Raw genomic sequence first — 26,936 nt, forward strand, 5'->3', positions numbered from 1 at the left:
TACCTACATCTCATCACTCTGCAAACCATCTGCACGTCAAACGATGAGCCTTTGGAGACCTGTGGTTTTCTTTCAACGTACTTTGGTTCTTACCAATACATGACTTGATTGCTTGTACAAAGAATCGAGCTGCTTTGAGAAATACTCTACCAAGAAGCGAATCTACCGACACAGGACCGGCATAATAAAGAGAATTTGAAGTCCGCGGTATAGCCTCTCGATACTTACTCATGGGTAGATGCTTGCCGTACGGAGCGTGTTTGTTCCCGTCTGCAGGTCTCGGAAATCAGCAACACACACGAATCAAGACTTACCTACCCTTGAGCGGGTCCTCACTCATATAAGCCCACGACCCAGAGTGGTTCCTTCCTTCCATATTCCATACTTGAGCGCTCCTGCCTACCACGAGTCGGCTACATTGTCACTCAAGTTTCTCAACCTGCTCTTGCAATTCCCTTTCAACACATCTCACACCAACCCTCTCACAACTTACCTTTCATGCCTACCCTCTCACGCCTACCGTCTCCCACCTAGCTCCTGCCACCATTGTCGAAGCCCTCCTGTCTGATCTTGATCGGCTTACCTTATTCCACACCACTTCCTCAGTTCAGAGACTCCTTGTCGTGAGAGGAGTCTAATCTGCAACGACAACTCATCTTCTATCGCCACTGAAACCTTCTCCCTCCGCCTCCTCACTTGTTGTCACCAGAAGCGTTGTCGATGGCATTTGCCTCTCTTGTTGAGGTGAAGCTAGCAGACCTTCGACGCTGCGACAAGGACGGCTGCAACAGGTGGTGGCACAAGACCGACTTCAAACTCATCGGCCACGACTCGCACAACATCTTCCTGAAGTGCCCCCATTGCCGTGAAGCGAGAACCAACCCGACAAAATACTGGCACGGCCCTCCGAGTGGACCAAGAGAGCCAGCGTACGACTACCCAGCGAAAATGCCCCAAACACCGCTGATGCCTTCATTGCCATCGAGCTCGCCTGGTGATCGACGATCAAGCACCAAGAGGCAGATGTCCAGTGAATCGACTGCAGCCACACCGACTCAGAACAAAAAGCCAAAACCGCAGCAGGTATGTGTCGAGAATGAATTCTCCACTTGTAGATCCGATGGCTGACCAGTAACCAGGCAACACCGGCTCCGACTCCAACGACAAGTGTCGCCAAAACAGCCAAAATGGTACGCAAAGACAGCCTGGGAAGCACAGTGGCTCCAGCTACTGCGAAGGGCGAACTCAATCTTGAGCTGCTGCAGTCGAGCACGAAGCGTCACTTCGAAGAGTGGAAAGCTTGCAAAGGTCGTCCGGCAACATATATGCAGAAAGAGCTTGAGGACGCCCAAACCCACTTGAAGACAATGCAGAACAGTACGCCAAAAATCGAACGTACAGTTCGGGAAACCCAGCAAAAACAAGCTGCAGCTCAAGCTGGGTTGAAACGGTTTGAGCAGTTACAAGAGGATAATCTGATATCCGCACGCAAGGCGGGAGCCCATGAAGGAATTCACAAGCCCATCATGGACACGTGGCTTATGCAATCGAAGAAGCACGTTCAGCTGGCATGGGAAGAGAACAACCGTTGCTCAAAGGCATGGCAAACCGCCATGAGCGACAGAGCAGAGGCTCGAAGGATTGAGACAGAGCAGAAGCAGAAGATTGAAAACATCTTGGAGGAAAGAAAGCAGTTGGAGAATTTCGGCGTGTATGTGTCTGCATTGCCTGCTGAAAGCAATGGCGCCTGACTTTGGCGAGCGGTAGTGGAACTCGGGCCTGCGTTGCTATTTGCGATGTTGACTTGATCTTGATATTGACGATGGGGAAATATGGTCCGGAGGAGGATTTCTTTGCTTCATTGCTTTTCATGTTTTCTTGTTACTGAGATTTCCCTTATATTCTCCAGTATATGACCATGCGGACTCCCTGTCGACCAAGTTTGTTGTGTGCTACTGCGTCGTACCAGTCCAGTATGCCTGGAGATGTTTGTACGCATATGTCTTTCGAGGAGAGTCCAGTCCAGTGAGAATATATCATACATACGTCTCTCCTGAGTGCTCTTCACCTAGGTAGTCGTCAACGACTCAGTAGCGGCACTTCCTTTGAACAAAGCAAGAAGAAGAAGCAACTCTCCATGAAACAACGTCCCGAGTCATGTATTTTCCATTCAGAATACGAACTCTCTCAGTGGAAATCAGGCACTCCCGAGCCTAATCACTCACCCATCAAAAAAACCTCGGAGTAGATCTTATCCGCCACACACACCTATCCGGACTCCGAGAATACGAGCATCTTCGAAGGTTGTCGCCTCGTCGCCAAGCACAGGAGCCCAAGTCCGACTCTTGCTGCTCGAGTGGTGGATGGAAGAAAACGTGGGAGAAAAGTAGGTTGGTTGGTTGGAAAGGTCCAATCAGATCTATGACGCCTTGTAAATGTCGGGGCGGAGAAGCAGAGGCGCAATATAATTCTTTCATCTCAACAACAGTTAAATTGTGCTATTATCAAGAACAACAAGGCACAGAGGCTCGACGAGATCTAGCTTATGGGTGCTGCGCCTTCCCCAGCCAAAAGATTTGCGGACGGAACACAACATAGATGAAAATTGGTAGGCAATCGGGAAGCTGAAGATGGATCGCTCAACGCGCGTCGGCAAGCAAACAAGCTTCGTTTGAACTTGGACTCCCGCGGCCTGTCTTTCCAGGTTTCGAACGAAACTTTGGCAGCTGACGTTGTAAAGCTTGAGATCGATCCTCGTGTTACCGTTGGTGACTGTTTGCTCAACAACGGCTGAGAAGAACAATACTGGTGAAGCTCACTTCTCAAGGTGGTTGATGTTTTGGAAGATGATTGTAGTTTTTTTGAATGGTTTCGTAACATGGTAGAAGAAAAAAACTCCAAAGCTCCCACATCGCGTGCTCTATCTGTGAGGCAGCCTGAACGAGGCACCGCACCGCATCCCAATAGTCATTCACAGTATTATAATGTTTCCTTTTGTAGCGTCGAGACCCGCTTCCAGCATGCCAAAATCGATGTTATCCCTTTCCCATAAATCAAGCTCTTTTGGAAACTCTTATGCGCCGGTGTTGCCAAAGAAGCCAGTGTACTTGTTGCCGACATATTGCTTAGGGTCGACGGGCAGGGATGAGCTGAACGAGCCGAGGAGAAGGAAGAGAACGAAGAGCACACCACCGAAGACGATGAGCTTTCTAAGAGCGGGGTGTCTGACGCCGTAATCAGCCCAGGCGCGGCCGGCACCACCAGCGTAATCCTTGAGAGCATCGGCTCCGAGCTTGTAGTAGACGAGACCACCGAGAGCGATCGAGTAACCGAAGAATTGAAGAGGTGCAACGGGGTCGCGGAAGATGAGCATCGAGGCCATAACGAGGAGGATGTCCTTGAGGACACCACAAAGCGTAAGAACGAGGGAGGAGGTTCTGCCAATCTAGAAGCTTTGTTAGCTACAGCGTGTGAGCGAAGTTCACGAAAGACGCATACCAGGAAAACGACTGAGACGTTGAGACCGAAAGCAACCATGGCGTTGAGCAGGAGGGTGAAGTAACCGACGCGGTCGAAGTCAGCCCAGGTCATGGAGGGGACCTCGACAAGAAGAGCGACGATTCCGTTCATGATGGTGCAAGCAGGAGCAAAGTAGTAGAGAGAGACCAGAGGGTCCATCTTGAACTCGGCAGAAGAGAGGAGGCGCTGGACCATGGTCAAGCGAATGGCCTCGAAGATGATACCGGCGACCTGGAGGAGGAATCCGAGCATGACGAACTGGATCTCGCCGAAAGAGGCAATGATGACACCAATAACGATGAAAGACACGTTTCCGAGAGTCTTCATGTTGGGAGGAGAAAGACCCATGACCCACGATGTGATCAGGACGGCGACGGGAGTGGTAGCCTTTGCTCGAGTCAGTTTCCGGTTGTCCAGTATCTCATGCTTGGGTGATGTTCATCATACCTTGATCATCTGGATGAAGGAGACGGAGAGGTAGAGGTAAGTGAGGTTACCGCAAATGAGCGACAGAGAGAAGAAGATACCAATGGGAACAATGGCTCTAAGGTAGACTCTGCCGTTCATGGGGACCTTCTTTCTCGAATCCAGAACTGTGGTAAAACGAGCGAGGATCTGGGTGCAGATGGTCGCAAAACCGAGATGCCATGTTGTGAGGAAGATGGGGAAGCCTGCAGGGTCATGAGCTGGTATTCGATGGCAGTCGCTCCGAGGGCAGACTCACGGAAGTTCAGCTTTTTCTCGTCGAGGATGTATTTGTTGAAGAGAATGACACTGGAGCTCATGGCAATCCAGACACTGCGCGCACGCTATCAGCTTCGGTTCTTGCCCCATGCACTTTGTTATTTCTGAGCGCGACTCACACAACATAGAGGGCGGGGTGGATGCTGCTCTGAGGAGGAGCAGGCTTCTCGAGCGCCGGGTTGACGGTGGGCAAGACAGGCTCGGCCTGCTCAGGTCTCTCGACCTCGCCAGAGGTTCTTTCCTTCTCCATTGTACGAAACGTGGGGTGTCGGGGCTACGAGTCGAAAAGATGGGTACACTGAACGGTGATGGACCAGCGGACAGCTTGCACGGAGCGATGTGTGGAGAGGCAAGGAATGGAAGACGGAAGGATCGAATTGGAATTTAGGTTGCGAGGATGGGACAAGTTTTGATGTCTGCGGCGCGCACAAGTCCAACCCCCTTGATTGCATCGTCAGGAAAGCTTGGAAGGCCGCTGCTGAGCAAGTGGAGCCGCCCTCTCGAAACCGTTGACACGCGCTTCAGCCAGGAGCACTTCGCCGGGTACACGCAATCACACCCACTCTAATACCATCCATGACCTTCCTCGACACCACGACGATCTGAATACCGCAGGTTTCATCTTCAAACGCTGTGCAATTCTTTGTGTGAACATGTTGCTGTCGAGCCCTGTGCGAGGCTCCGCTCCGCTGCTTTCCCTAGGCGCATCGCGTTACACTGTCAATGGATGCTGCACGGCACAATTTATCACCTTCTCCTGAGTATTCAGAGCAGCACTATCTGGGCCAATCAGTGCATGCACGCTGCTTCAGCGAATGGACCCGAGAGAGGTCAATTGCAGTCTTCGAGCGAAGCTTGGCCGAGCTTGATCACTTTGAAGATTGCATGCATCTGTGTAACTCTTGTCAATGCCACAGAAAAGGGTCAAACATTGTTTGTTCGGCGGCATGCAAGCTGGACGCGCGGAAGACGTGGCTGTGACCTTTGAGAAATTTGCGAAAGCGGCACAACTGACTCGACACAGTGAAACCGAGGCCAATTGACAGATGACCGAATGGCTGCCAAAGTGGCTGCTGATCTGACTATATATCATGGCTGGACGGTGGTGTTTTGTCCTTCTGTCTGGTAGAAGGTTGATTAAAAGTTTGGATGCGGGAAGGTGGGGCGGGTCTAGTGCAGCAAGGATCTCTGAGGTTTGAAACTCAGGGTGGCCATGCTGAGGCCGGAGCGTGTAAATGTGCCGCCAAGAGCATTGAGAGCGGCGACTCACCTCCTTTTTCCCAATCAACAGCAATCACTTTTAAAGAGTCCAGCCGACGCTCGATCCTCCTGCCTCTCTGCTCTCCAGTGATACCCTCTTTCGTTGCTCCGTCCCTTGTTGTTTCTCTAATTCCTTTAATCCCTTCTTTCACACTCGCACATCACAATGTCCAAGCAAATGTGAGCTTCGAATACGAGCCGTTGCCACCTCAACTCTGCTGACAACTGTACACAGTGAGGTTGACGTTCTCGTCATTGGTGCTGGCCCGACTGGTCTCGGTGCCGCAAAGCGTCTGAACCAGCTCAACGACCAGTCATGGATGATTGTCGACTCCAACGAGGTTCCCGGTGGTCTTGCCTCGACCGATGTCACCCCTGAGGGCTTCGTGAGTAGCTTGATAAAAACTTCCAAATCCCATTGAGCAGCGCTGACAGCCATTGACAGCTTTACGATGTCGGCGGCCACGTTATCTTCTCGCACTACAAGTACTTCGACGACTGCATCAATGAGGCTCTCCCCGAAGAGACCGACTGGTACACCCACCAGAGAATCTCCTACGTTCGCTGCAAGGAGCAATGGGTCCCCTACCCCTTCCAGAACAACATTTCCATGCTTCCCAAGGAGGAGCAGGTCAAGTGCATTGACGGCATGATCGACGCCGCCATGGAGGCCAGAGTCTCAAACACCAAGCCCAAGGACTTCGACGAGTGGATCGTCAGAATGATGGGTGAGGGTATCGCCGACCTCTTCATGCGCCCCTACAACTACAAGGTCTGGGCTGTTCCTACCACCAAGATGCAGTGCCAATGGCTCGGTGAGCGTGTTGCTGCTCCTGACCTCAAGACCGTCACCAAGAACGTCATCTTGAACAAGACTGCTGGTAACTGGGGTCCCAACGCCACTTTCCGCTTCCCTGCTGAGGGTGGTACCGGTGGTATCTGGATTGCCGTCGCCAACACTCTTCCCAAGGAAAAGACCATGTACGGCGAGCACGCCACTGTCACCAAGGTCGATGCCGACGCTCACACCGTTTCCCTCAAGGATGGCACCACCATCAAGTATGGCAAGCTCATCTCGACCATGTCGGTTGACTTCCTCACCAAGGCTATGGGCAACCACGACCTCCACCAGCTCTCCCTGGGTCTGTTCTATAGCAGCACTCACGTCATTGGTGTTGGTATCCGTGGCCACCGCCCTGAGCGCATTGGTGACAAGTGCTGGCTCTACTTCCCCGAGGATGACTGCCCCTTCTACCGCGCCACCATCTTCTCCAACTACTCTCCCCATAACCAGCCCGTTGCCACCAAGAAGCTCGCCACCATGCAGCTCGCCGATGGCTCCGCTCCTGAGAACACTGGCCTCAACGAGGGTCCTTACTGGAGCATCATGCTTGAGGTTTCCGAGTCTTCCATGAAGCCTGTTGACTCTGAGAACCTCCTCAAGGACTGTATCCAGGGTCTTGTCAACACCGAGATGCTCCAGGCCAAGGACGAGATTGTCTCGACCTACCACCGCAAGTTCGACCACGGTTACCCCACTCCTTCGCTCGAGCGTGAGGGCGTCCTCAAGGAGCTCCTCCCCAAGCTCAAGGACTTGGACATCTACTCTCGTGGCCGCTTCGGCGCTTGGCGCTATGAGGTCGGCAACCAGGACCACTCCTTCATGCAGGGTGTCGAGGCCGTCGATGCCATTGTCAACGGCTCCGTCGAGCTTTCCCTCTTCTACCCCGACTTCGTCAACTCTCGCGCAAACAACGAGCGTAGACTGGTCGATGGTGCTCAGTACTTCAAGAGCATGAGAGGTATCCGCGACGAGAGCAAGCCCCTCAAGCCTTAAGAAAGAGAATGGAAGAAAATAAGTTTGAGATACCCATACAGATCTGTAGTCAATGATGACTCGATAGATCATGGCGCATGCAGGAGTTTCGGAAGAGGAAATGTTTGGGTGTGTTGGTGCATTTTACTGAGCCACATTTTTGTATAGAGAGTCAAGAAGAATGAACGTTAGAAGATTAGATACAGTCGCATCACTACATCGTAGTGTTTTGCTGAGAACAGCAAGTATGCAATCATATTTCGATATCAATATTTCGAACTCCAATCGCTGCAACCTTTAAACTTCTGTGAAGCAATGTCAGTTGTCTCGTCCGCTCACTATTTGGAAGAGCCAACACGAACTCGTCCAACATGCTTGTCCTGCTTTTGTCGCTGCCGCTGATATTCACAACTCGACAAGCCCGACTTGTGGATTACTTTATCTGTCGGCTGATGCTTATAACCACCGATGGTCATAATGGTAGAAACTTTTCAATCTGTCACGTACGGCCACAGTCAGCTGGAAACTGGGCATCCCGTCCGCTCTGCCATACATAAGCAGTTGAACGGCAGATTAGTACTACGGTGGGTGACCACGTGGGAATCCCTGCTGCTGTACGTTTTGCTCCTTCTGCTTCTCGACCGTCACCCTATATGATCTCCTTGTTTTGTTCTGCCTTATGAGACCCCCTTTGATCTTCTTTCTCGACACTCACGTTTAAAGTATACTTTCGAGATTCATGCCAGGTGCGTTACCCGTTTGTCTGGTCCTGTTCCCCTGAGTTGTGGATTTGATAGATGATATCTTGGGCTCTCGAGTTTAGGAATTCATCTTTCTTATCGTGGAAGAGCTTCAAGCAGGTGGATTGTTGAGCGTTTTACACATTCGACCAGTCAATTTCTGATGGACATCATGAGATTGAGACCACTCTTGATATGAACATTATTTAAGCACGGCGGATAATCTCGTCGTCCCTCTCGTGCCGGCCATATACCGTGCGTATTGTTCTGCGAGAAGGTATCTTGAAAAACGTCAGCTTAGGCTACTTACTTGAAAAGTTCAGCACTGCTTACATTCCATCTGTCGCCTGCAGAATTTGGTCGAGTGCTTGCTTCTGGAGGTTTGGCTTCTTGCCCAAGAGAAGTCCATGTTCTAATATCTTGTCCAGCCTGCGTATTAAGTCGTCTATGTATCCAGACGTTTTACCTGTATCATGCGAAGAATATTGGCGTCGCGATGACAGCTCAAAGTGGTTGTTCCCGGTATAAGACAGGATCTCGATTATCGACGCGTGGGGAAGGAGGAACGGGGCAGGGACCAATAAGATCGGGGAAGATCGAAGATGGCGAGGGTCTTGGCTTGCGATTGGCCTCGAAATGGCGGTCATGAAGAGCCTCAAGCGGCTACCGTAACAGAACAACGAGCCTAAATTTTCCTCTCTTCACGCAACGAACCTCGATTTATCGCTGGCCGATTCGAGCACGGTGCAGTATAGGCATGCCCACCACGAAACAGACAGGCACGCGAGCTCTCGACTAAACGACGATTGATCGTCTTCTCGAATCCTGCAACAAGCTCGTGACAATTCGACGTTTCCTACGTCACGTCAGGAATCAGAAAGAAAAGGCCGATTGTATGCGCCTTCTGCCTTTTCGACAAGGCGGACCTGTCTTTCTTCCAACCTCGACTTTCCACTTGTACCTACTACACAAACAAGATGGCACGGAGCGCCATCACTGTGCCCGACATACAGACGACCGAGGCTATGGCCCCTCGGTCGCTGAATGTAGTCGTGGCGTCGACTGCATGTACCGATGCTAATATCATCAACAAACTATTACCTCAACTCGTCTCGCTGCCCGAATGCTCCGTCAGAGCCGTACTCGACCCTGGTTCACATGGTGCCGACCTCATCGCCGCTTCCAGCAACTGCATCGCCATTCCTAATGTATCGCGCGTCCAGATGAGGACGACTGGCCATGTCATGGACATCGAGCAAGAGGCGTTTGACTTGTGTCAATGGGCTGACCTGCTGGTTCTGGCTCCCATCGACGCCAACAACCTAGCCAAGATGCTGCATGGCGACACGGATAACCTGGTACTCGAAATCTTGCGAAGCTGGAATGTGTCCAAGAAAATCGTCATGGTGCCTGGCATGTCGAGTCTGATGTGGGAGAATCCCATGACAAAAAAGCAGCTCACAAAGATAAAGAGGAAGTGGAATTGGATACAAGTTCTACAGCCCTTGTTGTGGACGTTTGAGAATGACCACAAGAAGGTAACGTGTTGGGATGCCCTGGACGAAGTTGTCGATACGGCGCGCAACCAAGTCGACTTGATGAATATTGGTCACGGTGTCCATGTCACACCTAATGCTTCATCGACCTTCAAAAGGAGTTCCAAGAAGTCACGTACTGTCTTGCCGCCAGAGTTGTGGTCTCTGATCATCGATGCTACGAACGACTGGGAGTTGGCCAAAACACTACATATCTACACCAATCTTGAGCCGCCTGCTGAGTGGCAACAACATGCCAGTGCTAGGGGACCAACAACATATATGGAGCAACTCGAATGGACGCTGTTGACAGGCAATCTATCCGACATCAAGAAATTCATCGCCGACAATTCTGTTCCACGCTGGCTATCTCGCCTCTGTATCAAAGTCATCATGCGTTTTAGCATGACCTCTGTCCTTTCCTATCTCGAATCCAATCATAAGGACCTCTTCTGGGCCACTTTCGACGGCACTTTCCTCCCTGACAAGGCTTCTTCCGTCTTTGGTCGTGTTGAAGTTCTTGAATATTGGAACACTTCGGCCTGGTTCCTGAACAAGAAATACACAGCCGAGACTTTAGATGGCGCATCACGACAAGGCTTCATGGACGTCCTAGACTGGTGGCAAAAGTCTGGTCTTACCCTTGTCTTTACTGAAGCTGCCCTTGAACAAGCTAGTTCAGCTGGTCACATCGCCGTCCTGGAATGGTGGCGAGAAATTTCTCAGCGCCACCACCATGCCACAAGTCCTGACGATGATACTAAGCCAATTCGTCTAAAGCCTGGCAAGTCAATCTGCTATGCTTCGCAGTCAGGAAACGCAGACGTGGTGCGCTGGTGGGTAAATTCTGGTATACCCTTTCCACACGAAGACGCTGTCGCCAAACTGGCGAGCACACACGGGCATGTCGAGGTATTGAAGGTCTGGCATGCCGTCAAAGGCTCTAAAATGATCTTTGACAACCAGGTACTGGTCGGCGCCACCAAAATGGGACATGTCAATGTTCTTGAATGGTGGAAGCAGAGTGGCCTTCGGGTCGAGTACAAAACCTGCGACATCGAAGAGGCGCTTGAAGACGGCGTTGAAGGCAGGAAAGGTATGGAGATCAGACGATGGTGGGCACGTAACGGTCTGAACCTCGGTGTCGGCACTTCTGAGTGGATGAAGCCAAAAGTGCTTTGAGTTTCTCCTCTTTTTCTTCTTGGATCATTCTCAGGTTTCCCATTCTTGTTTTCGGACCTTTCTGGATGGATGGAGTACATTGGGGCTTCATTGCGGACTAAAAGCAACAACATATTTGGGACTTTCCTATTCATCAATTAGCACCAAGCACCACGACATAGGAGTATCGGAGGTGTTTAGGGCCTATTGTTTTTGTTGTGGCTTCACAGGACGGCTTTTATTTGCATAGATGTAGCCATTTTTCTCTTCCCACTCATACAAGCATTTTTCGCACGAACGGTGCAACAAGCTGGCGATGAAGCCAGACACAAGTCGGCGGCGCATGTTCAAGGCCAGCGCTTGAACGATTGTACAGAAAGTCTTTTAGAATCCATCGGATAGCGCACCCCGTCTACGCGTCTGCACTTTGATACTCACTTGTTACTCGATTTTGACCTCGATTCAGATGACACGCAGTCTGAATCGACTACGATACTCGATATCACCGTTTCTGCGTCCAATCAGTACGAGCAGGATCGCTACCAGTTGGCCTGATTTACAGCTCGGATCCAATTTCTTCTGACGTGCATCTCTACATGGATCCTTCCACCTGCAGATTCGACCATCCGACGTTCTACGTTGACTGTGAGGCAACCGACTGTGACGGACTGGAGCCGGCCGCGGCTGCAGCAGTCGGGCAAAGAGCAACAAGATTAACCTCGAGTGCTCTCGATAATTCTTTGCATCCCATCATCAAGCGAGATGTTGTTTGGGCAATAGAATCACGGCATCAGTCTCGGATATTTGCAGTCGCGGAAACTTATCCTCGTATCCTGCATACGTTTTCCAATGTTGTAGTTTTTGTCTTCGATCATGAGAAGTAAAACTCGATTCCTGAAGCATGTTCGTTCACACTGATATAGTTTACAGCCCTTTTACCATACTGACCGAGTTATTGAGATGGGACGCAGGCGCGATCGAACAGCGTCCAGATCAACCAGTGCTTCCATGATTAGGATGTTCTCAGGAAGTATGCCAAACTCTGGCGTGATCGTAGTCGAATAATCAAGACAGCAGAGGACCTCTTATCCTGTTACTACGCATCCGTCAACGTCGTTCGTCTTCCGCCTTCCGCGAGATGGATATCCCAGCTTCATGGCCAAACAGATCGCCAGGTTCACAGCAGACATTCACCGGACGTGTCAAATATCAGCAAGACACAAACGTCAGTCTGCTTTCGACCACTTCCCTAGAGATCAGAAGTCTCCGTTTGACTTCGTTTCTGTTTACTCGCTACAAAGGTCAGAGCTTTGACTCTCGGTCTATCAGTAGCTGCGGCAATCCTCTGTTCATCAGGTGGATTCTTTGGGTAGATGGTTTCCATCGTACAGACACTGCAAACACACCCGAGATTCCCCCCACCCATCCCAGTGGTTCAAAACCCCGGTGATTCTTGAGAGTCCGCGGAGAATACGGTGAAGCCCTATTCCAGAAGTCCAATCTAGGACTGTGACACTGACAAGCGGCGGACTTGCTTGTGCTTACAGAGCTACTATACAAGTTTGTTACAGGGTTTCTCAAAATCGAAAAACAGATAGTTATCACGTGTCTGGCGTCAAACCAGGATTGAGATTCCTGAAATCAGGTTTGAATGAAAGAGCGTCGACAAATTAGCCAGTTCGATTCCCCATAGACAGCGGCAAGTGTACACTTTCCCGAACGCCACCGTATGCATTAGAGCTCTCGATAGAATGTTGCAACATAGAGAAACCCCTCTCCGTGTGCAAAGGTTTGTAACGCCTCTGACTATAGTAATGCATAGTATTCTCGAGATCTGGATGGCATCCATCGAGATGCGGTGTTTCATACGCTCTCTGTGAATGCATCTCGAGGCTACAGACTACTATGCCTTTTTATAGCGAGTATTAAACTCTACATCTTTGTAGGAGAAACGGGTCTAGGATACTAAGAGTTACAACCTTTGGCACACGGGGAGGCATGTGTAGCTCAATAGAGGAACGCCGCAAGCAAGCATGATGGCTATCAACACCCTGGTCCAAACAGTATCGTGACCTTATTGCTCATATAGATCTCGCGGAAGACGTGGTAGAGGCCATAGAAGGCTGATAGTCTGGATCGAGGCGTCTCTCGACAGTGCTTGAAGCACTGTCACTACTCGACAGCTGTACTTCAGGGATAGAACTCTCGAGATAGGCTTTTCCCTTAGTAGTCAGCTCTAGTAGTGGGGGCACATACGACCAATTGATTCCGGGTTCAGCAAGGCAAGGGTGGTCAGCGTGGCTCTCAGAAATGGTTACAATGCCATCCAAACTGATGTTGCAAACTGGAGACGGAGTGTCGGGCGCTATGCAGTAATTGTGGACAAAATCGGACCACGTCCCATAATTGATGTCAGACCACTCTACAGTGAACGTTGGCAGGCAGGGCGAGTGGGTTGGGAATATCTGCACGCGATTGATCAAGACGGTACCGGTCGATTTGTTGTCGTTCGTTCGAACAGAGCGGTGGACATGTACATGGACAGTATCATGATCTCGAGACAAGGTCGAGTGTGGCATAGGGACAGACACGGGATCAGCATCAGCAGGCGGTTTCGATCTGGTGCCCTTGGTGATTACAATGACAACAACAAAGGCGATGACTCCCCGAGAGTCGACAATGTATCGCTGAGCCTTGCGCAGAGCGTCAGCCTCGAGCTGCGAGTATGCAACTTCCAGGACCAGAAAGGGCCCACGAGCAACATTCCAGAAGCAGAGGGCACTATCGGGCTCTTGATGTTTATCACCGACTCGAAACTTGGTAGTACGGCATTCTTTGATGTGCTTACTAGTCAACGGGGCTGGCAGGAAGCCCGCGGTGTAGATTTGGTTGGCCATATTCAGCGCAAACGGTGCAAAGGCTTCGTGTATGTAGCTCGGCATGGTGACAGTGAGTTTACCGCGGTTGGATGATGTGCGTGGACAGTAGTTTAGTTTCCACGACTCTGTGGCAGGAAAGGTGGGTAACAGTGCCCGAATAGTATCGAAAGCACGCCGCGGTACTTTAGGAATTATGACCGAGTCGGCAACGATGAAAGCAGTGGGATGCAGGCTATCGAGAATAACAGCATCAGTAAGCGAAAAGAGAGTATACAGGTGTGCAAAATACTCACGCAGAGGCTGACGGGAAAGGTACGGTTGTCGCTCTTGTGATGATGCGCCGTAGCTGCTCTTCATTCCAGCGATCCTTTATACACCCTGATCTGTCTGTCTGATCGTGCATGATAGGCGTGTATTTGGTCGTGTCGAGTGACGGTGCCGTCGTTGAATGTTTTGGTTGCCGCCTGGCTTGATTTTGTTGGTCGGCACTTTGTCCATGCTTCTTGTCACTGTAAGCCTCGTCGTCCATGCTGGCACTTTCGCGCCTCTTACGCTTTCGCGAATACCGGTGATCTGACGGCGCGTCTTGAGTATTGGTCGTCAGATCTCCTACTGCCGTCGGACGCATAATCAAGAGCGACACGCTGAAAGCATGTATTCGGGCAATACCAACGTGTTTGTGTGATGAGATGGGTGGTCCAGAATTGTTGGTGTCGGAAGTGGTTTTCCAATTGATAACTCTATCTTAACAGTGATTCAGCTCACCGCCTTCGCGCCACAATTCGCTGTAACCTCGCTACCTTCTCTGCAGTACCACGCCTTACTTCCTCTATCGTCTGAGCCTGAGTTGACTGCCATCGCACACTCCACGCTCTACAATGTCCTCGGTCAATCATCAGCACGAGTTGTCTCAACGTTTCTTCCAGACTTCCAAAGCTCAGGTATCATCTCAGTCTTTGCTTGCCGAACAAATGGACAATCGAAGGTCTGCAAGAAAGCTTGGAGAAGCCATTTTGCTATCTGCGCAAGGTAGTATACGGCTCGGAATAAAACAGCCATCCTGAGTGATTTCGCAAGTCCTCTATACTGTACTTCATCTGACCACCCAGCAAACAGGACTCAACGACATAGCAGTGGCACCAAAGCATCAAAGACGAGACGTTGGAAGTATGCTATTACGCTGGGGCTGCGAGATGGCGGACAGACACAAGCTCAGTCATTTTGTCATGGCATCTCCAGATGGACTTTTTTATTTTACAAGAAGTTTGGGTTTGAAATCATGGGAGAGGTGAAGACGGAGCATGGCACTTTTACTAGTATGTTTCGAGAACGAAGATGTCGATGGATCGTGCTGCATTCTGACATATGATATTTGCTAGCGCTCATACTCGATGCGATACCTTTCTACACTGCTAGACTTGTCTGTCTTTGCTTCTGGAGAGAATGTCGCCTGTATCGCTATAAGTGCGATCGCATGCAAACTTGTGCTTGATAAGTGAGTGCGCTATCATGTATCAACTAGCTTTCGAGATCCTCATCGATTGGTCAGATGGCCGAGTGGTTATGGCGCTAGTTTCAGGCTCACCTGAAATGAGTTTACTAGTGAGAAATCGCGTGGGTTCGAATCCCACTCTGATCAGTATTCCTTTTGCTTGCTCACAGGCTGGTTATACTATGCACAAGGTTGTTCTTTTGTCCTGTAGGGTCTGTTGATTGTCCAGGTGCAAGATTTGCAGGATCGAAACAGAGCTTGACGAGGCTTGGCAGGCTTTCGCAATGGGAAAGTGGGTATGGCTGGTCTGTACTTTTTGAATGTAGATAGAGTGGAGCAAGGTATGTTTCTGAGAGAAGACACGTATTTGCAGGGAAGATGCAAGAAAGATGATGAAGCATTTGCCGAACGTCAAACACTTGGAATGCAGGGAGCACTTGTACCAAGAAAGACAAGAGACACAGACGACAATTTGTTCCAAGTGGAAAGCAAAGAACGTTTTTGTTTCGCAGAAAACTGGTCTACCTGTGGACTATCTGTCCAGGGTGTTTGTGTATCGTGGGTATCGTGACATGACATGATATAATGTACAAAGGAAAAGATGCGGAGACCAGCGATAGAGTGGCCAAGCGATTTGACGCAAGTCGCAGACGCAGATCTACTGGCCAGCAGTAGGCTGATATGGGGCCATAGGTAGAGTGCGAACTGTCGTTGTCCTCCAAGTCGTGTGATAAGGCTACGCCCGAGACGAGAGCAGTTGTCTCAAGGCACTGTTTTGTGGAGCGTTCTGTATGTTGCAGACTCCGAGCCGCTCTGGGCGGGACGTGGCTTTTCTGAAAGCGTTGGTGTCTAACGGTATGTGGTTGCTGGTGAAGCAGAAACTCATTGTCGTGATTGACTTGGTACGAGAATCTTGGCTGTTCATATGATAGCTGCAGAGGAGGCTGTGAAAAGTGCGCGGTGCTCAGATCAAGGCCACGCCCCTAGGTTGGCATTCGAGAGATCAAGGCGAGGTTTGACCTCAACTTTGTCGTCGGGACCATCGTTCTCGCTCCAAACAGCAGGGGCTTCCTCCCAAGGTCTGGCAGTTGAATCGTAAAGATGCAAGTCATTGAGAAGCTCAGGAAATTTCCAGATGGCCAGATGCGAAAGACCGACAACACTGCCGCCAATAACAGCAAAGTCCGTACATGTCTCCCATGATTCTACTGGCATTGTGAGGCCGCAGAATGCATAGCCGAGTAGTGTTGTTGAAGAACCGAGGAGGATTGATAGAGTTGAGCTGGTAAGGTCGGTAAGGGTGCTTTCTAGTTTGGCGAGGCACGATGTTGATGGAAGAGGATCGAAAGCAGTGTTGTTGTTGTATGGAAATGATATCGTTGCATTGAGGCGTGGTAGTTGGAAGTTTCTAGGTGTTGGTACTGCACTTGCCTGCAGTGCCAGCATCGTAGGGAGTAGGATGGTTGTGGACTTCATGTTGGAGATTGATGCAGGTAACACACGTGGAAGATCGAGGATAAAGAAAACAGGAAGCAGGAGAGGAAGAAGATATAGTAATGGCACGGCAAGAGATCTTCAACCCAACGATTCTGACATTGCACCCTAAGCACCTGTCAAGATCTTGGTGAGGGCATCGTGGAGCGCCTAACAGAAGAGCCATTCCTTCCAGCTGCTCGAAACAGCGAGGTCTCATGCTCAAGGCCGGTTCGAGGCAGACTGGCTGCTTGACAGCAGCAAATGTGGACGGCCGAAACAGCGACTCGGAGAAATCAACGACGTCGCTCGAGATTGCACAGACACGCTAGGCAATAAGTCATGGCTCGGTGGCCTGTCCCGGCAGATCATCTTCCCGGACAGGTCTTCCTGCATCGCACGAGATATCCAGAGCTTTTGCCCGACGACGACGGCGCATAGAGGTCTCTCCGCTTTGCTGCATCCCTAACTCAACATATTCCCTTGCCGTGTCCACAATCATGAGATGCGAGTTTCGGACACAGCACGTCGAGATTGGTAGATCGAATCTCACGCTAAGAAGATGACACGCAGCAACCTGACTCGCGATATACACTGGAGTGACGTGTGGACTGAGCGGTCAGATACTGAGACCTGTTGTATCAGGCATCCTAGGAATAGGCATCCATCAGGAATTCAAAATCAGGGAGCTGAAGAAGAAAGTTCTCGAGGTCGGTGCAGAAGTTTGTCTGAATCTTTGAAACTTGTTTCCCCAGATTGACCACTTCTTTTGTGTTTCAGGCTTCCAGTACTCAAATTTTGTCAATGCTCATTGTAAACTCGCCAAATGACGAGGCAGGGACCAGCATCATCGTCGCTGAGCTAAGGCTAGGCAGACAAAGGGACACCAGATAGAGTACAATACATGGCATGTTCTCACCATATTGCACGAAGAAGATAGAGGTAATTGAAAGGTATATTGCAATGCAAAGGTCAATAAAGAGTGTTTGGTCCCAGAGGCTTCTTTGGCGTCTGTTGAGGACCAATTGCAGCAGAAAACGAATTGACAACGCCAGACCCAGCTACTTGCGCCAATCGATTGTTTCTCAGTGCAATGAATGAGCAGAGATCAACCCCATATCAAGGCAAAGGGGTAATTCCCAGAAAGCAAATCCCGCCATCCCATATATTTCTTCCCCTGACCCACAAGGTCAGTCCCCAATCCATTCGTCATATCGTCTGTTGAAATTCCTTTTTGAATGTTTTCGAAACTCCGACATTAGCCTCCAAGCTTCTTGAGTGCTTCGTCGACAGAATATTGGTTAAAAAGGTAATCGATGCCCTCTTGAGAATGCGTGGCATGATAGTCATCGATAGGAACCTGTTCCCTTGTACCCGATAGCTTCTTGAAGGCGGCGTCCACGTACTCTGATGGCACTGTGACACCAGATTCCGAGCACTTGGCTTTGGCACGGAGCTCGGCACAGAGGTTGTCGAGATCAAACTTGCCCTCTTTGAAGTCTTGGTTGGATTGTAGTTGCGACCTTGGATTGGCGTTAGTGTTGGTATATGTATTGTTGTTTGGAGAGTCCACGCACCAAATCGTGTTGCAATTGAGCATCTGTTCGGCCGATTTCAAACTCATCTCGTTGATGCTCTGCTGGTTTTGCTGAGCGGGGACCTGTGTTGGCAGGCAAATGTCGTCATCATCACCACCCTCACGACACTTCTCAACCTTGGCCAACAAGTTTGCGCTGGCCGAAGTCTGTTGTTGAGGAGCCTTGGGGGAAGAGAAGTCGTTCATGGCGAACGGTGTGTTCAAGTCGTAGGGGAATGCAGCCTCGAAGAAGCCGCTGTTGAAATCACCGTCGCCGACAACGGCATCCTGACTTTCGCGGTAGTCGCCGAAGAGAACAGGATCAAATTGACCACCGTTCTGTGCAGCAAGCCAATCGAAACCGGGGGTCGAGGCATTGGTGATTGCGCTGTTCTGTGCTGATTCTAGATCGATGTTAGATACGAGTCCACCGATTGCAATCGCTTCTGGCTTACTTTGAGTGTTGTTAGAGTTGGCAGGCTTGAAAGAGTAAATGTCGTTGAAGTCGTTGATGCCCGACTTGTTGATATCGGACGGAGGAGAGTTTGAGGATTCGGGAGAGGTGCCGCAAGAAGAGGTATTGCAGTGTGTGAGTGCGGGAACCGAGGGGGACTGGTTGGAATTTGTTCCAGAAGCAGAAGCAGAAGCAGAGCCACTGTTGAATCTGAAGACTCTGGAGATGCCACTAGTACTGTCAGTGCCATTGTCGGCGTATTGAGCAAAGGCTTGGCCATCGTTGTTGTTCGTGTTTTGCATCAAGAAGTCATTATTGAGGCTTCCAAGAGCAGAGGGACTGAAGAGGTCGGCGTAAGTGGTGCCAATGGCCGAGACTTGAGCAAGAGGGCTATTGGTTCCCTTGTTCATGCTACCGCTTCTAGAGTTGTTACCTGAGCTCATCTGGTTGTTGCTGACTTGGGTTCCAGGACTTGGGTTTCTACCCATGCTGTTTGTTCTTGGCAGGGTGGCATTGGGGCCAGTAGAGGGGCTAACAGTCTTCTCGCGGTTGGATTGAATGTTGTTGCCAAACAATTGGTTGCCAGGAAGCGCACCAAACTTGGGGAAGTCGAACTGGAAGTCGGTTTGAGAATTGCTGTTGCTTCTTGATCCAGCACGAGGGGCCGAAGGAGGTGAGTTCGCAGCGATGCCTCCACTGCCATAAGATATTCTCTTCTTGTACTCGCCGAGCTCGGACTGAAGACGTTGGACCTGTGCACGAAGAATGCCATTCTCATGCTTGTCCTGTTCTTGAGCTTTGCTGAGAGCCTCTACCTTGGTCTCAAGGTCTTTTAGATGCTTCTCCTTGCGTTCCCTGAAAGCACGTTGGGCAGCTCTGTTCTGAGCCTTGCGTTTCTTTTTGCACAAGTCAGCTCCATGGCACTGGAGCAGTGCACGACGATTTACTTACAGTAGTAGGCTCCGAGGTCAAGGGTTTTCTGCCAGGCTTTTTGGCCTCCTTTGGTTCACCTTCTCTTCTTTTGGCGTCGACTTCGTCCTCGGGCGAATCATCCTCTGGGCTCTTGCGCTTGTCGGGCTTATCACCATCGGTCGAGTCAGACTTGTTACTAGCATTGCTGCCCATGTTTTCGAACATGTGTTGACCGCCCAGATCGGAAGCGTCGAAGTCGAAGCTAGTGTCTCCATCCAGATAATCCAGATACGGGCTGGTGTCGTCGAAATCGAGAGGATTCATGTCGACGGGAGGCTTTGAGCTGTCGCGGTTGGCGGATGGGTTGTTTGAAGCCAATGCGGCAAGGAGGAGTTCTTGTTGTGCGTTGGAGAGGTATGGATTGAAGGGCTGGTTGCCGGTCGTCTGCCCCGCCATTTCTGACACAGTCGTACGATTGGTACCAGAGCGGAGAGGACGATCGAATGCAATTGCTATCGATCAAACTTGTTTGGCGCAAATACGATTGTGGTCGGTCTAGCAGAAAGCAACAAATACGACCAGGAATTGTCGAAGAAGAGCGGAGGCTGGGGAGTCGGCCAACCCAGCGGACAGGCAAGAGGCTTTGAGTTTGAGATGATGCAGCTATGAATCCAGGGCGATGTGGGTCCGTTGGTCGTCCAGGCTTTCGCAAAGGACGGTCTTGGGTCGAATTGTTTGCAGGAAAAGATGCGAATAACGTCGGGTCGCAAGATCAGAATCAGCAGTAAGCGTTGAGGGGCAGAGACTAGGCAGGAGAGCAAAGGTGGACACCGCAGGCAGCCAGCGCCCTTGTCAGTTGCCCCGGCTCTTACCGCCACCAGACTCTGACCCAGGAGCGCGTTGCTTAGAAATCCGATGTCCTTGCCCAGACTCGCCCAAAACTCTCCGCCCTTCGACACCTGCTCCACCACCCATATCATAGACCTACCTCCGCTCTACTCACGTCTACTCTGCTTTCGCCATTCATCTGCGACTTGTGTCACGTAGACAACCTCTCGTTCACCACCCTCTTCTAGTCGCATGGCTGCTCGGACGCACTTTCCTCCATCCCATGCATGCACGTGTGCACTAGTCTCTTCCACGGCCTTCTACTCCGCGTCCTCGGACTCCGCCTTCGAAGCTTGCCCTACCCGTCCGTATTTTTGTTTTTCTGTCTTCTTTTTCTTCGTCCTCCTATCTGCCTGATCTTGATGCTTTGCTTCCTCCCGCTGGTACTGTTGCGACCCTGTCCTCATTATTGTTCCTAGACCTTTCGCAAAGCAATACAAATCCAGAATGTCTGTGTCTCGGACTCTTTTCAGACTACTCCGAGTGTGAAACCAGAACCTCTTTCGACCCATGACTGGTTGCACACATCACCGCGTCCAAGAGGACGTAATGGGCTTTTATTCGTGCTTTGGCTGCAATACAGCACCTGACTGCTTCGGGAAACCCCAAGTGGCAGGTACATGATCTAACATGGGGCTGATCAGTCAATTACTCACATGTGTCGTATGATGGACTTCTGTGCCTCCTTCACCATACGGATCACAGAGCCCTCCCTCGTTTAACAAGGATAACCCGCCTGAGTCACTGTGCCAGAGGCACGAAAAGACGTGTATCCTGTGCACTCTGCGCGTCTCGGACCACCGGCATATTCGTTTCTAGTCCAGACTTTTGTGATTCCGACTTCGCTAACGTGCAATTGCTCATGGAGTCAGGGTCGGCGACAGTGCGGTATGCTAAGTTTGATAACCTGAGAATCACGAGGCAAGACGTGCCCCCTGCGATGTTTCTCCAAGCTTCAGCCTGTGGTTGACACGAAGGCCCGAGTCGTGTTTGTCCAGTCGGATCCACCGCACGTTCCCCGCATCGACGATGTTTGACCAGCTTTGGTTAAACAATTTTGGACCCTTGAACTTTCCTTCCAGGCCTATCTTCCTTATCTCCGCTCTGAATAGCGAGCTTAGGACTATCGGTGATGCGCCGCCACCAGCAAGGAGGCACTGCCTGATACGGAACTCGTCGACCCTAGCCATGCTTATCGGGCGTCGTTTGCATCACTTTCAGACATGTACCATAACTTTCAGGCATGCTTCCGAGACGGCCTTCGGCTTCGTTGACCGCACTTCGCCAGCTGACGGAGCTGATCACTATGCATAACCCCTCTATTCCGGACCGCGCGTTTGAATTATCACTTCTGGATCATCGCCCGGCCCATGACTCCCTTCTGTTTGCCTAGATAACGATGGCAAATTGGCGCAAGGAATAAGCACCCTTTGAGCCCATAGTCCCTGCCAAGGACGTCTTCGGTCATTGAGGGGAAGTATTTTAATGCGACCGTGTGACCAGCACGATGCAATGCATGTCCTCTCTTTTCCCCAGCCCCTTCATGCCCAAATGCTAGCCAAGATGACTGCTGCTCCAGGAGCAGCTAACTTTGAAGATGAGGGTGCGAGATACAAACGCCAGAGAATGTCCTCTCCCTCGCCAGCACCTACCGTTGTATCAGACCCGTTTGATGCCGTCACTGGCACGACAGCGGAACTACTGCCTACCATCGACGAATATCCTGTTCATACACAACAACAGTGTCGCATCTTTCAACTTCCCTTCGAACTTCGCGAAATGATTTATGGCATGGCCTGCGTCAACGATGGCGTATCAGCAGTCATGGGCAAGAGTACAAGTCGTCATGCAAGTCAGGATTCGGCCAAGGAGCCAGCATTTCTGCGAAGCTGCAGGCTAGCGCGCTTTGAAGGACAACCCATCTTCTACCAGAAGAACGACTTTGTGGTCAGGCGTCGCGACTCGCTCAACTTCCATCCCCGGCCGATCGTCGATGCACCCGTCGTATACCCTTACAACTCTTTCAACACCGGAGTTCCCAGATGGCTGGACAACATGAGCAGCGAAAGAATTGCAAAGATCAAGACAGTGGTGCTTGTGCAGATCGCACGTGGGGTGTACAAAGATGCATACAACGAATGGCATCGCGATGCGAGTGCTTGCTTCCGTCTGCGGTACTCTGCGAAACAAGACAGTGGCTACGAGATCGAATACATCCGTGTCGACACGAGTGGACGGTCAGACAAGTACGCGGAAAGACTCGGTGAGGCGCTCGAGATGAGAATGAACAAATTGGTGAAGGATATGGGCATCAAGCAGTGGAACAGGCAGTCGATCTGGGATATGGCGTATCTTTTGTGAAGAGTCTCAAGCAGGTCCTTGGGAGTCTGAATGATGGCATGGCGTTTGGGCATTGGGATTGGCAGGCATCAAACAAATTGTTGGGCATGGTATTGTCGGCATCGAGTTGGCATATGGCATGGTAGGAGGGCAGGCGTCAAGGTTGTGTTTTCTAAGCAGGTTAGCAGCATACTCAACGTATGCATACGTATGATCCAGAATAATATTTCCAAAAAATATGCGATGTTCCTATAGTGGAGGAGTGAAGAGCAGAGAGAGTAACAGAAGGTGACAAGTTTGCAGAAAGCATCGCGGGAAGCATAGCCGAGAGGCCCGTGCGCCGAATCGTCATTGCCGCTCCACCTTTTGCGCCCGCGAGTCCATCGACCGTGACAAACTTGCAACTCGATTAAACTGAAGCGTATCGCAGCGAGTGAAAGTGCTGTTGAGACTCATACATCGCCGGGTCCAAAGAAAAATTCAAGGCAGATTGGTACCACCCCTTAACGACCAACGAACAGAACTCTACTGAACTCACCATGAGTCTCACCCAGCTACAGTCCGAACGCGCCGACTATGAGCGCAATGTAAGTCGTTGATGCTAGTGTATATCCGGGGACTGCTCTAACTTATGTCGGTAGCTTGTCGAAGTCGAGCAGATGCTCGCCGAGGTGCCTGACCTGGAGGATGCCCTCGCCATGAAAGCAGAGATTGTCGGTCTGCTTCAAGACGTCGACAGCAGAATCGCCGCACTAAACCCTGAACCTTCCGCCAGCAAACCAGAAGCAGCCTCGTCCAGCGAGAAATGGAGCAAAGAGAATCACCCGGCATACCGCAAGCAGCCGGCGACCACTGCGCCGGCAGTTGAAGAGAAGAAAGCCCCTGTTTCGTTCAAGGTCAACGATACAGTGCTGGCAAAATACGCAGGCGACAAGCAGTTTTACGAAGCCCGCATCATCTCTGTCACCGGCTCTTCGGCCGCCCCGATCTACACTGTCAACTTCAAGGGCTACACGGGCTCAGAAACCCTACGACAAGAACATCTGCGCCCTCTCCCCTCGGCGGCGCCTTCAACCTCTCAGAAGCGCAAGGCTGATGGCTCTCCTGCAGTCTCCATTCCGTCCACGCCTACAGTCAGCACTCCTATTCCTGGCGTCATCTCTGCCGAGGCCAACATCAATCCTGCCCTAGCAAGCGCCGCAAAGAAGGATCAGATCAAGCCGCTTGACAGCGACAGAAAGCCCCCGAAGAAGGTGAAGACCTCCAAGGCACTTGAGAGCAGTAAGAGTAATTGGAAGTCCTGGCAATCCAAAGCCTCTACCGGTAAAGCCGCCAAGGTCGTCCAGAAAGAGAGCATGTTCCGCACTGGTGAAGCTCCTTCCGCCAGAGGTATGTGTGATCTACGTCTTGTCATTTGACCGTCTGCTAAATCTGTGTAGTGGGCTTCACTGGCTCTGGTCAAACCATGCGTAAAGATGCTGAGCGCACTCGCCACAACTACACTCTTGACTGAGCATGTATTGGTTCCCGATTGCCTACCAAACTTACATTGCAGCCTTGCACTCCTGTCCAGCTTCCTAGAGGTGAGACTGAACATACTGCGGTCAGCCTGGGCGCACATTCTTCTTCACTTCGTGTTCATCATTTTTTTGTTATCGTTGCCGTTCTTTGGGCGCGACTTGAAGCGATAGAAACCCTCAAGCTAGCAGAGTATAGCAGATACCAATTAGCCGTTGAGGAGCCAGGAGTTGAACAAGAACCCGAACTTTTCACGTGGTCTATCAATGATATTATCATGAACGAGACTCCTACAATTTTTCACGCGTGTTATGCTTTCGGCTGTTAAGTATGGGTCTTTGTGATCGCCTTCTATGCCTGCTTCTGCCGAACGATACGATATTCTAGATTGGATGCGGGTCCGAGGCTTCGATGCCGCGATGGTTGGTTGTCTTGAAGAAGATGGTATGCGGGCACGTGGGGCTTGTGATTGGACCGTGGCAACTTCGAACCACTCCGCACTGCCCGCCCTCCTCCCTCAACTTGACCTTACCCGAGAACTTGGTGAATCTACCACGACGTGGGACGGCAAGAGGTGGACACGCGAACATAGCGTGTCTCCTGAACATCATGTTATTCGCTATGCTGTTTGAATTGCTCAAAGCCATCTTCTTCCATCCCCTTTTCCAGGCACAATGGCAAGGTATATCTAGCTTCGTTGGCCCCGACGAATTTACAGGTAGGTGGCATTCGTCTTCTCATCACACAAATCGATATGGTGCACACATCCATCTCTCTGGCCTCTGTCGCCATCTCGTTACTTGCACTGAGCGATGCCAAAGCCATCAGCACAAGCTCCAGCACTTCGGATTCGATTGCTTCTGCGACAGGCTTTTCGGTTCAGCCTACCACCAATAGCCCTACGTGCCCAAAGGCCGACAACGACATCTTCATTGCTAAGAGTGGAGCCACTTTCGTTATCGAATGTGGGATCGACTATGCAGGCGGAGACTTGAAGTCTGTCAACATTGCCAGCAACAGAATCGCCGACTGCATCAATGCATGCGATGCTACTGAGGGATGCATTGATATCAGCATGTCTGGTACTGCTTGTTACATGAAGTCGAAGCTCAACAAGCCTCTTTCTAACAAGGGTATCAGAGGTGCACGCAAGATCAAGGACGCCCCTTCTAGCTCGTCCAGCAGTGCTTCATCGAGTACTTCGTTCAGCACTTCTTTCAGCACTTCCCACAGTACCTCTCATAGCACTTCTTACAGTGTGACTGTCGCTCCTACATATTCTGAGCCCACTGCCTCCACTGCACCAGTGACTGCTTCTCTTCCCACTGTCGACCAAGGCAAGGAGTACATCAACTACACCAATGTTGCCGGCTACTTCCTCCAGGATCTCGACAGTACCGTCCCTAGCACTTTTGACTACGTGAGTTCTGATTGGAAGAAATAGACTATTTCCCTTTGCTAACGACTTTAGACTGCAACGAACTTCGGTCTCATCAACCAGACCTACTCTACCGACTCCAGCTCCACCAGCCAAATGACCCAATGGCAACGCTTCAACACTCTCTTGAAGCACCTCAACAGCGATGCCGCCGCCAACACTGCCTACAAACTCCTTTTCATCGGCCGCCACGGCGAAGGCTACCACAACGCAGCCCAAACATACTACGGCACACCCGCCTGGAACTGTTACTGGAGCCAGCAAACCGGCAACAGTACCAACAGCTGGCAAGACGCCGATCTCACCCCTAACGGCGTTGCCCAAGCCCTCAAAGCCAACACTTTCTGGTCCCACGAGATTTCCGCTCAGAAGATCCAGACTCCCGAGTCGTTCTACGTATCTCCCCTGACCCGCTGCTTGAAGACCGCAAACTTGACTTTCAATGGCTTGGGTTTGGATAACTTTGTCCCTACGATCAAGGAGTACATCAGAGAAGGCATCAGCACGCATACCTGCGATCACCGTGGAAACGCCACATACATCAAATCCCTCTTCCCGTCCTGGCACATCGAACCCACATTCTCAGAAACCGACGACCTCTGGAACGGCATCACTGAAGAATCCTCCTCGGCCCAAGACTACCGCTCCAAAATCGCCCTCGATCAAATCTTCGCCTCTGACGATGCACAAGTCATTTCCATCACCACTCACTCGGGAGAAACTAGCAGTTTGTTGCGTGTGCTTGGACACAGAAGTTTCAGTCTGGTGACTGGAGCGGTGATTCCGGTGTTGGTCAGGGCTGAGAGGGTTAAGGTGGCGGAGGGTGCGACGACCACGACTGTGCCTTGGGATGCGGGTGCTTGGTACGTAAGGCAAGGGTACAGATAGTAGGGGTCAAAAGCCACCAGATGGCTTTTCGACTTTCGTCTGTACCTTCATTACCTTGACATAAGAAACATGCTAACTGTACCCTTGCTTTTAGGTGTACTAATGGGCCTCCGTTGGCTAGTAGTACTGCTTGTGTGTGCAGCGATGGTGTTGCGCCTGTTGCTACCACCGCTTCTGCTCGCTAAGAAGGTCACAGTTGGATTGGCTTTAGACTGCTTGTTTTGTTCACCAGAAAAAGTTTTTGCCTTGTGATATTGCAGTGGTACTATTTCATGCTACAAGATCTAAACTCCATTGATTGTT

The 26,936-nt window shown here is 50.8% G+C and overlaps 10 protein-coding genes across 10 annotated transcripts; 6 read left to right on the top strand and 4 right to left on the bottom strand.

Annotated features, from left to right (window-relative positions):
• Nucleotides 1–720: 720 nt before the first annotated feature.
• Nucleotides 721–1,751, top strand: M436DRAFT_81646 (uncharacterized protein; the record flags this gene model as incomplete). The annotated part of the gene is made up of 2 exons (XM_013572300.1): nucleotides 721–1,083; nucleotides 1,140–1,751. The coding sequence occupies 2 exons, from the start codon at nucleotides 721–723 to the stop codon at nucleotides 1,749–1,751; spliced, it is 975 nt and encodes a 324-aa protein (XP_013427754.1).
• Nucleotides 1,752–3,073: 1,322 nt separating this feature from the next.
• On the bottom strand, nucleotides 3,074–4,513 carry M436DRAFT_46627 (DUF250 domain membrane protein; the record flags this gene model as incomplete). Its single annotated transcript, XM_013572088.1, has 5 exons — nucleotides 3,074–3,445; nucleotides 3,499–3,906; nucleotides 3,967–4,190; nucleotides 4,244–4,317; nucleotides 4,383–4,513. The coding sequence occupies 5 exons, from the start codon at nucleotides 4,511–4,513 to the stop codon at nucleotides 3,074–3,076; spliced, it is 1,209 nt and encodes a 402-aa protein (XP_013427542.1).
• Nucleotides 4,514–5,689: 1,176 nt separating this feature from the next.
• On the top strand, nucleotides 5,690–7,360 carry M436DRAFT_63579 (FAD/NAD(P)-binding domain-containing protein; the record flags this gene model as incomplete). The annotated part of the gene is made up of 3 exons (XM_013572168.1): nucleotides 5,690–5,703; nucleotides 5,759–5,909; nucleotides 5,969–7,360. 3 exons carry the CDS (start codon nucleotides 5,690–5,692, stop codon nucleotides 7,358–7,360), a joined length of 1,557 nt encoding a protein of 518 aa, XP_013427622.1.
• A 1,942-nt stretch (nucleotides 7,361–9,302) lies between these two features.
• Nucleotides 9,303–10,796, top strand: M436DRAFT_46375 (uncharacterized protein; the record flags this gene model as incomplete). Its single annotated transcript, XM_013572039.1, has 1 exon — nucleotides 9,303–10,796. One exon carries the CDS (start codon nucleotides 9,303–9,305, stop codon nucleotides 10,794–10,796), a length of 1,494 nt encoding a protein of 497 aa, XP_013427493.1.
• Nucleotides 10,797–12,856: 2,060 nt separating this feature from the next.
• M436DRAFT_63581 (uncharacterized protein) lies at nucleotides 12,857–14,874 on the bottom strand (the record flags this gene model as incomplete). The annotated part of the gene is made up of 3 exons (XM_013572169.1): nucleotides 12,857–13,886; nucleotides 13,948–14,394; nucleotides 14,834–14,874. 3 exons carry the CDS (start codon nucleotides 14,872–14,874, stop codon nucleotides 12,857–12,859), a joined length of 1,518 nt encoding a protein of 505 aa, XP_013427623.1.
• A 1,241-nt stretch (nucleotides 14,875–16,115) lies between these two features.
• On the bottom strand, nucleotides 16,116–16,622 carry M436DRAFT_81651 (uncharacterized protein; the record flags this gene model as incomplete). The annotated part of the gene is made up of 1 exon (XM_013572301.1): nucleotides 16,116–16,622. The coding sequence occupies one exon, from the start codon at nucleotides 16,620–16,622 to the stop codon at nucleotides 16,116–16,118; it is 507 nt and encodes a 168-aa protein (XP_013427755.1).
• A 1,255-nt stretch (nucleotides 16,623–17,877) lies between these two features.
• Nucleotides 17,878–20,017, bottom strand: M436DRAFT_72589 (PAP1-domain-containing protein; the record flags this gene model as incomplete). Its single annotated transcript, XM_013572232.1, has 4 exons — nucleotides 17,878–18,142; nucleotides 18,197–18,599; nucleotides 18,651–19,545; nucleotides 19,601–20,017. The coding sequence occupies 4 exons, from the start codon at nucleotides 20,015–20,017 to the stop codon at nucleotides 17,878–17,880; spliced, it is 1,980 nt and encodes a 659-aa protein (XP_013427686.1).
• Nucleotides 20,018–22,000: 1,983 nt separating this feature from the next.
• Nucleotides 22,001–22,810, top strand: M436DRAFT_46005 (uncharacterized protein; the record flags this gene model as incomplete). Its single annotated transcript, XM_013571955.1, has 1 exon — nucleotides 22,001–22,810. The coding sequence occupies one exon, from the start codon at nucleotides 22,001–22,003 to the stop codon at nucleotides 22,808–22,810; it is 810 nt and encodes a 269-aa protein (XP_013427409.1).
• A 518-nt stretch (nucleotides 22,811–23,328) lies between these two features.
• Nucleotides 23,329–24,302, top strand: M436DRAFT_46517 (uncharacterized protein; the record flags this gene model as incomplete). The annotated part of the gene is made up of 3 exons (XM_013572069.1): nucleotides 23,329–23,376; nucleotides 23,431–24,178; nucleotides 24,229–24,302. 3 exons carry the CDS (start codon nucleotides 23,329–23,331, stop codon nucleotides 24,300–24,302), a joined length of 870 nt encoding a protein of 289 aa, XP_013427523.1.
• A 1,080-nt stretch (nucleotides 24,303–25,382) lies between these two features.
• M436DRAFT_46922 (phosphoglycerate mutase-like protein) lies at nucleotides 25,383–26,818 on the top strand (the record flags this gene model as incomplete). Its single annotated transcript, XM_013572139.1, has 3 exons — nucleotides 25,383–25,727; nucleotides 25,779–26,608; nucleotides 26,728–26,818. 3 exons carry the CDS (start codon nucleotides 25,383–25,385, stop codon nucleotides 26,816–26,818), a joined length of 1,266 nt encoding a protein of 421 aa, XP_013427593.1.
• Between the last annotated feature and the right edge of the window lie 118 nt (nucleotides 26,819–26,936).

Source organism: Aureobasidium namibiae, assembly GCF_000721765.1.
Source record: "Aureobasidium namibiae CBS 147.97 unplaced genomic scaffold scaffold_8, whole genome shotgun sequence".
NCBI classification, from domain to species: domain Eukaryota; kingdom Fungi; phylum Ascomycota; class Dothideomycetes; order Dothideales; family Saccotheciaceae; genus Aureobasidium; species Aureobasidium namibiae.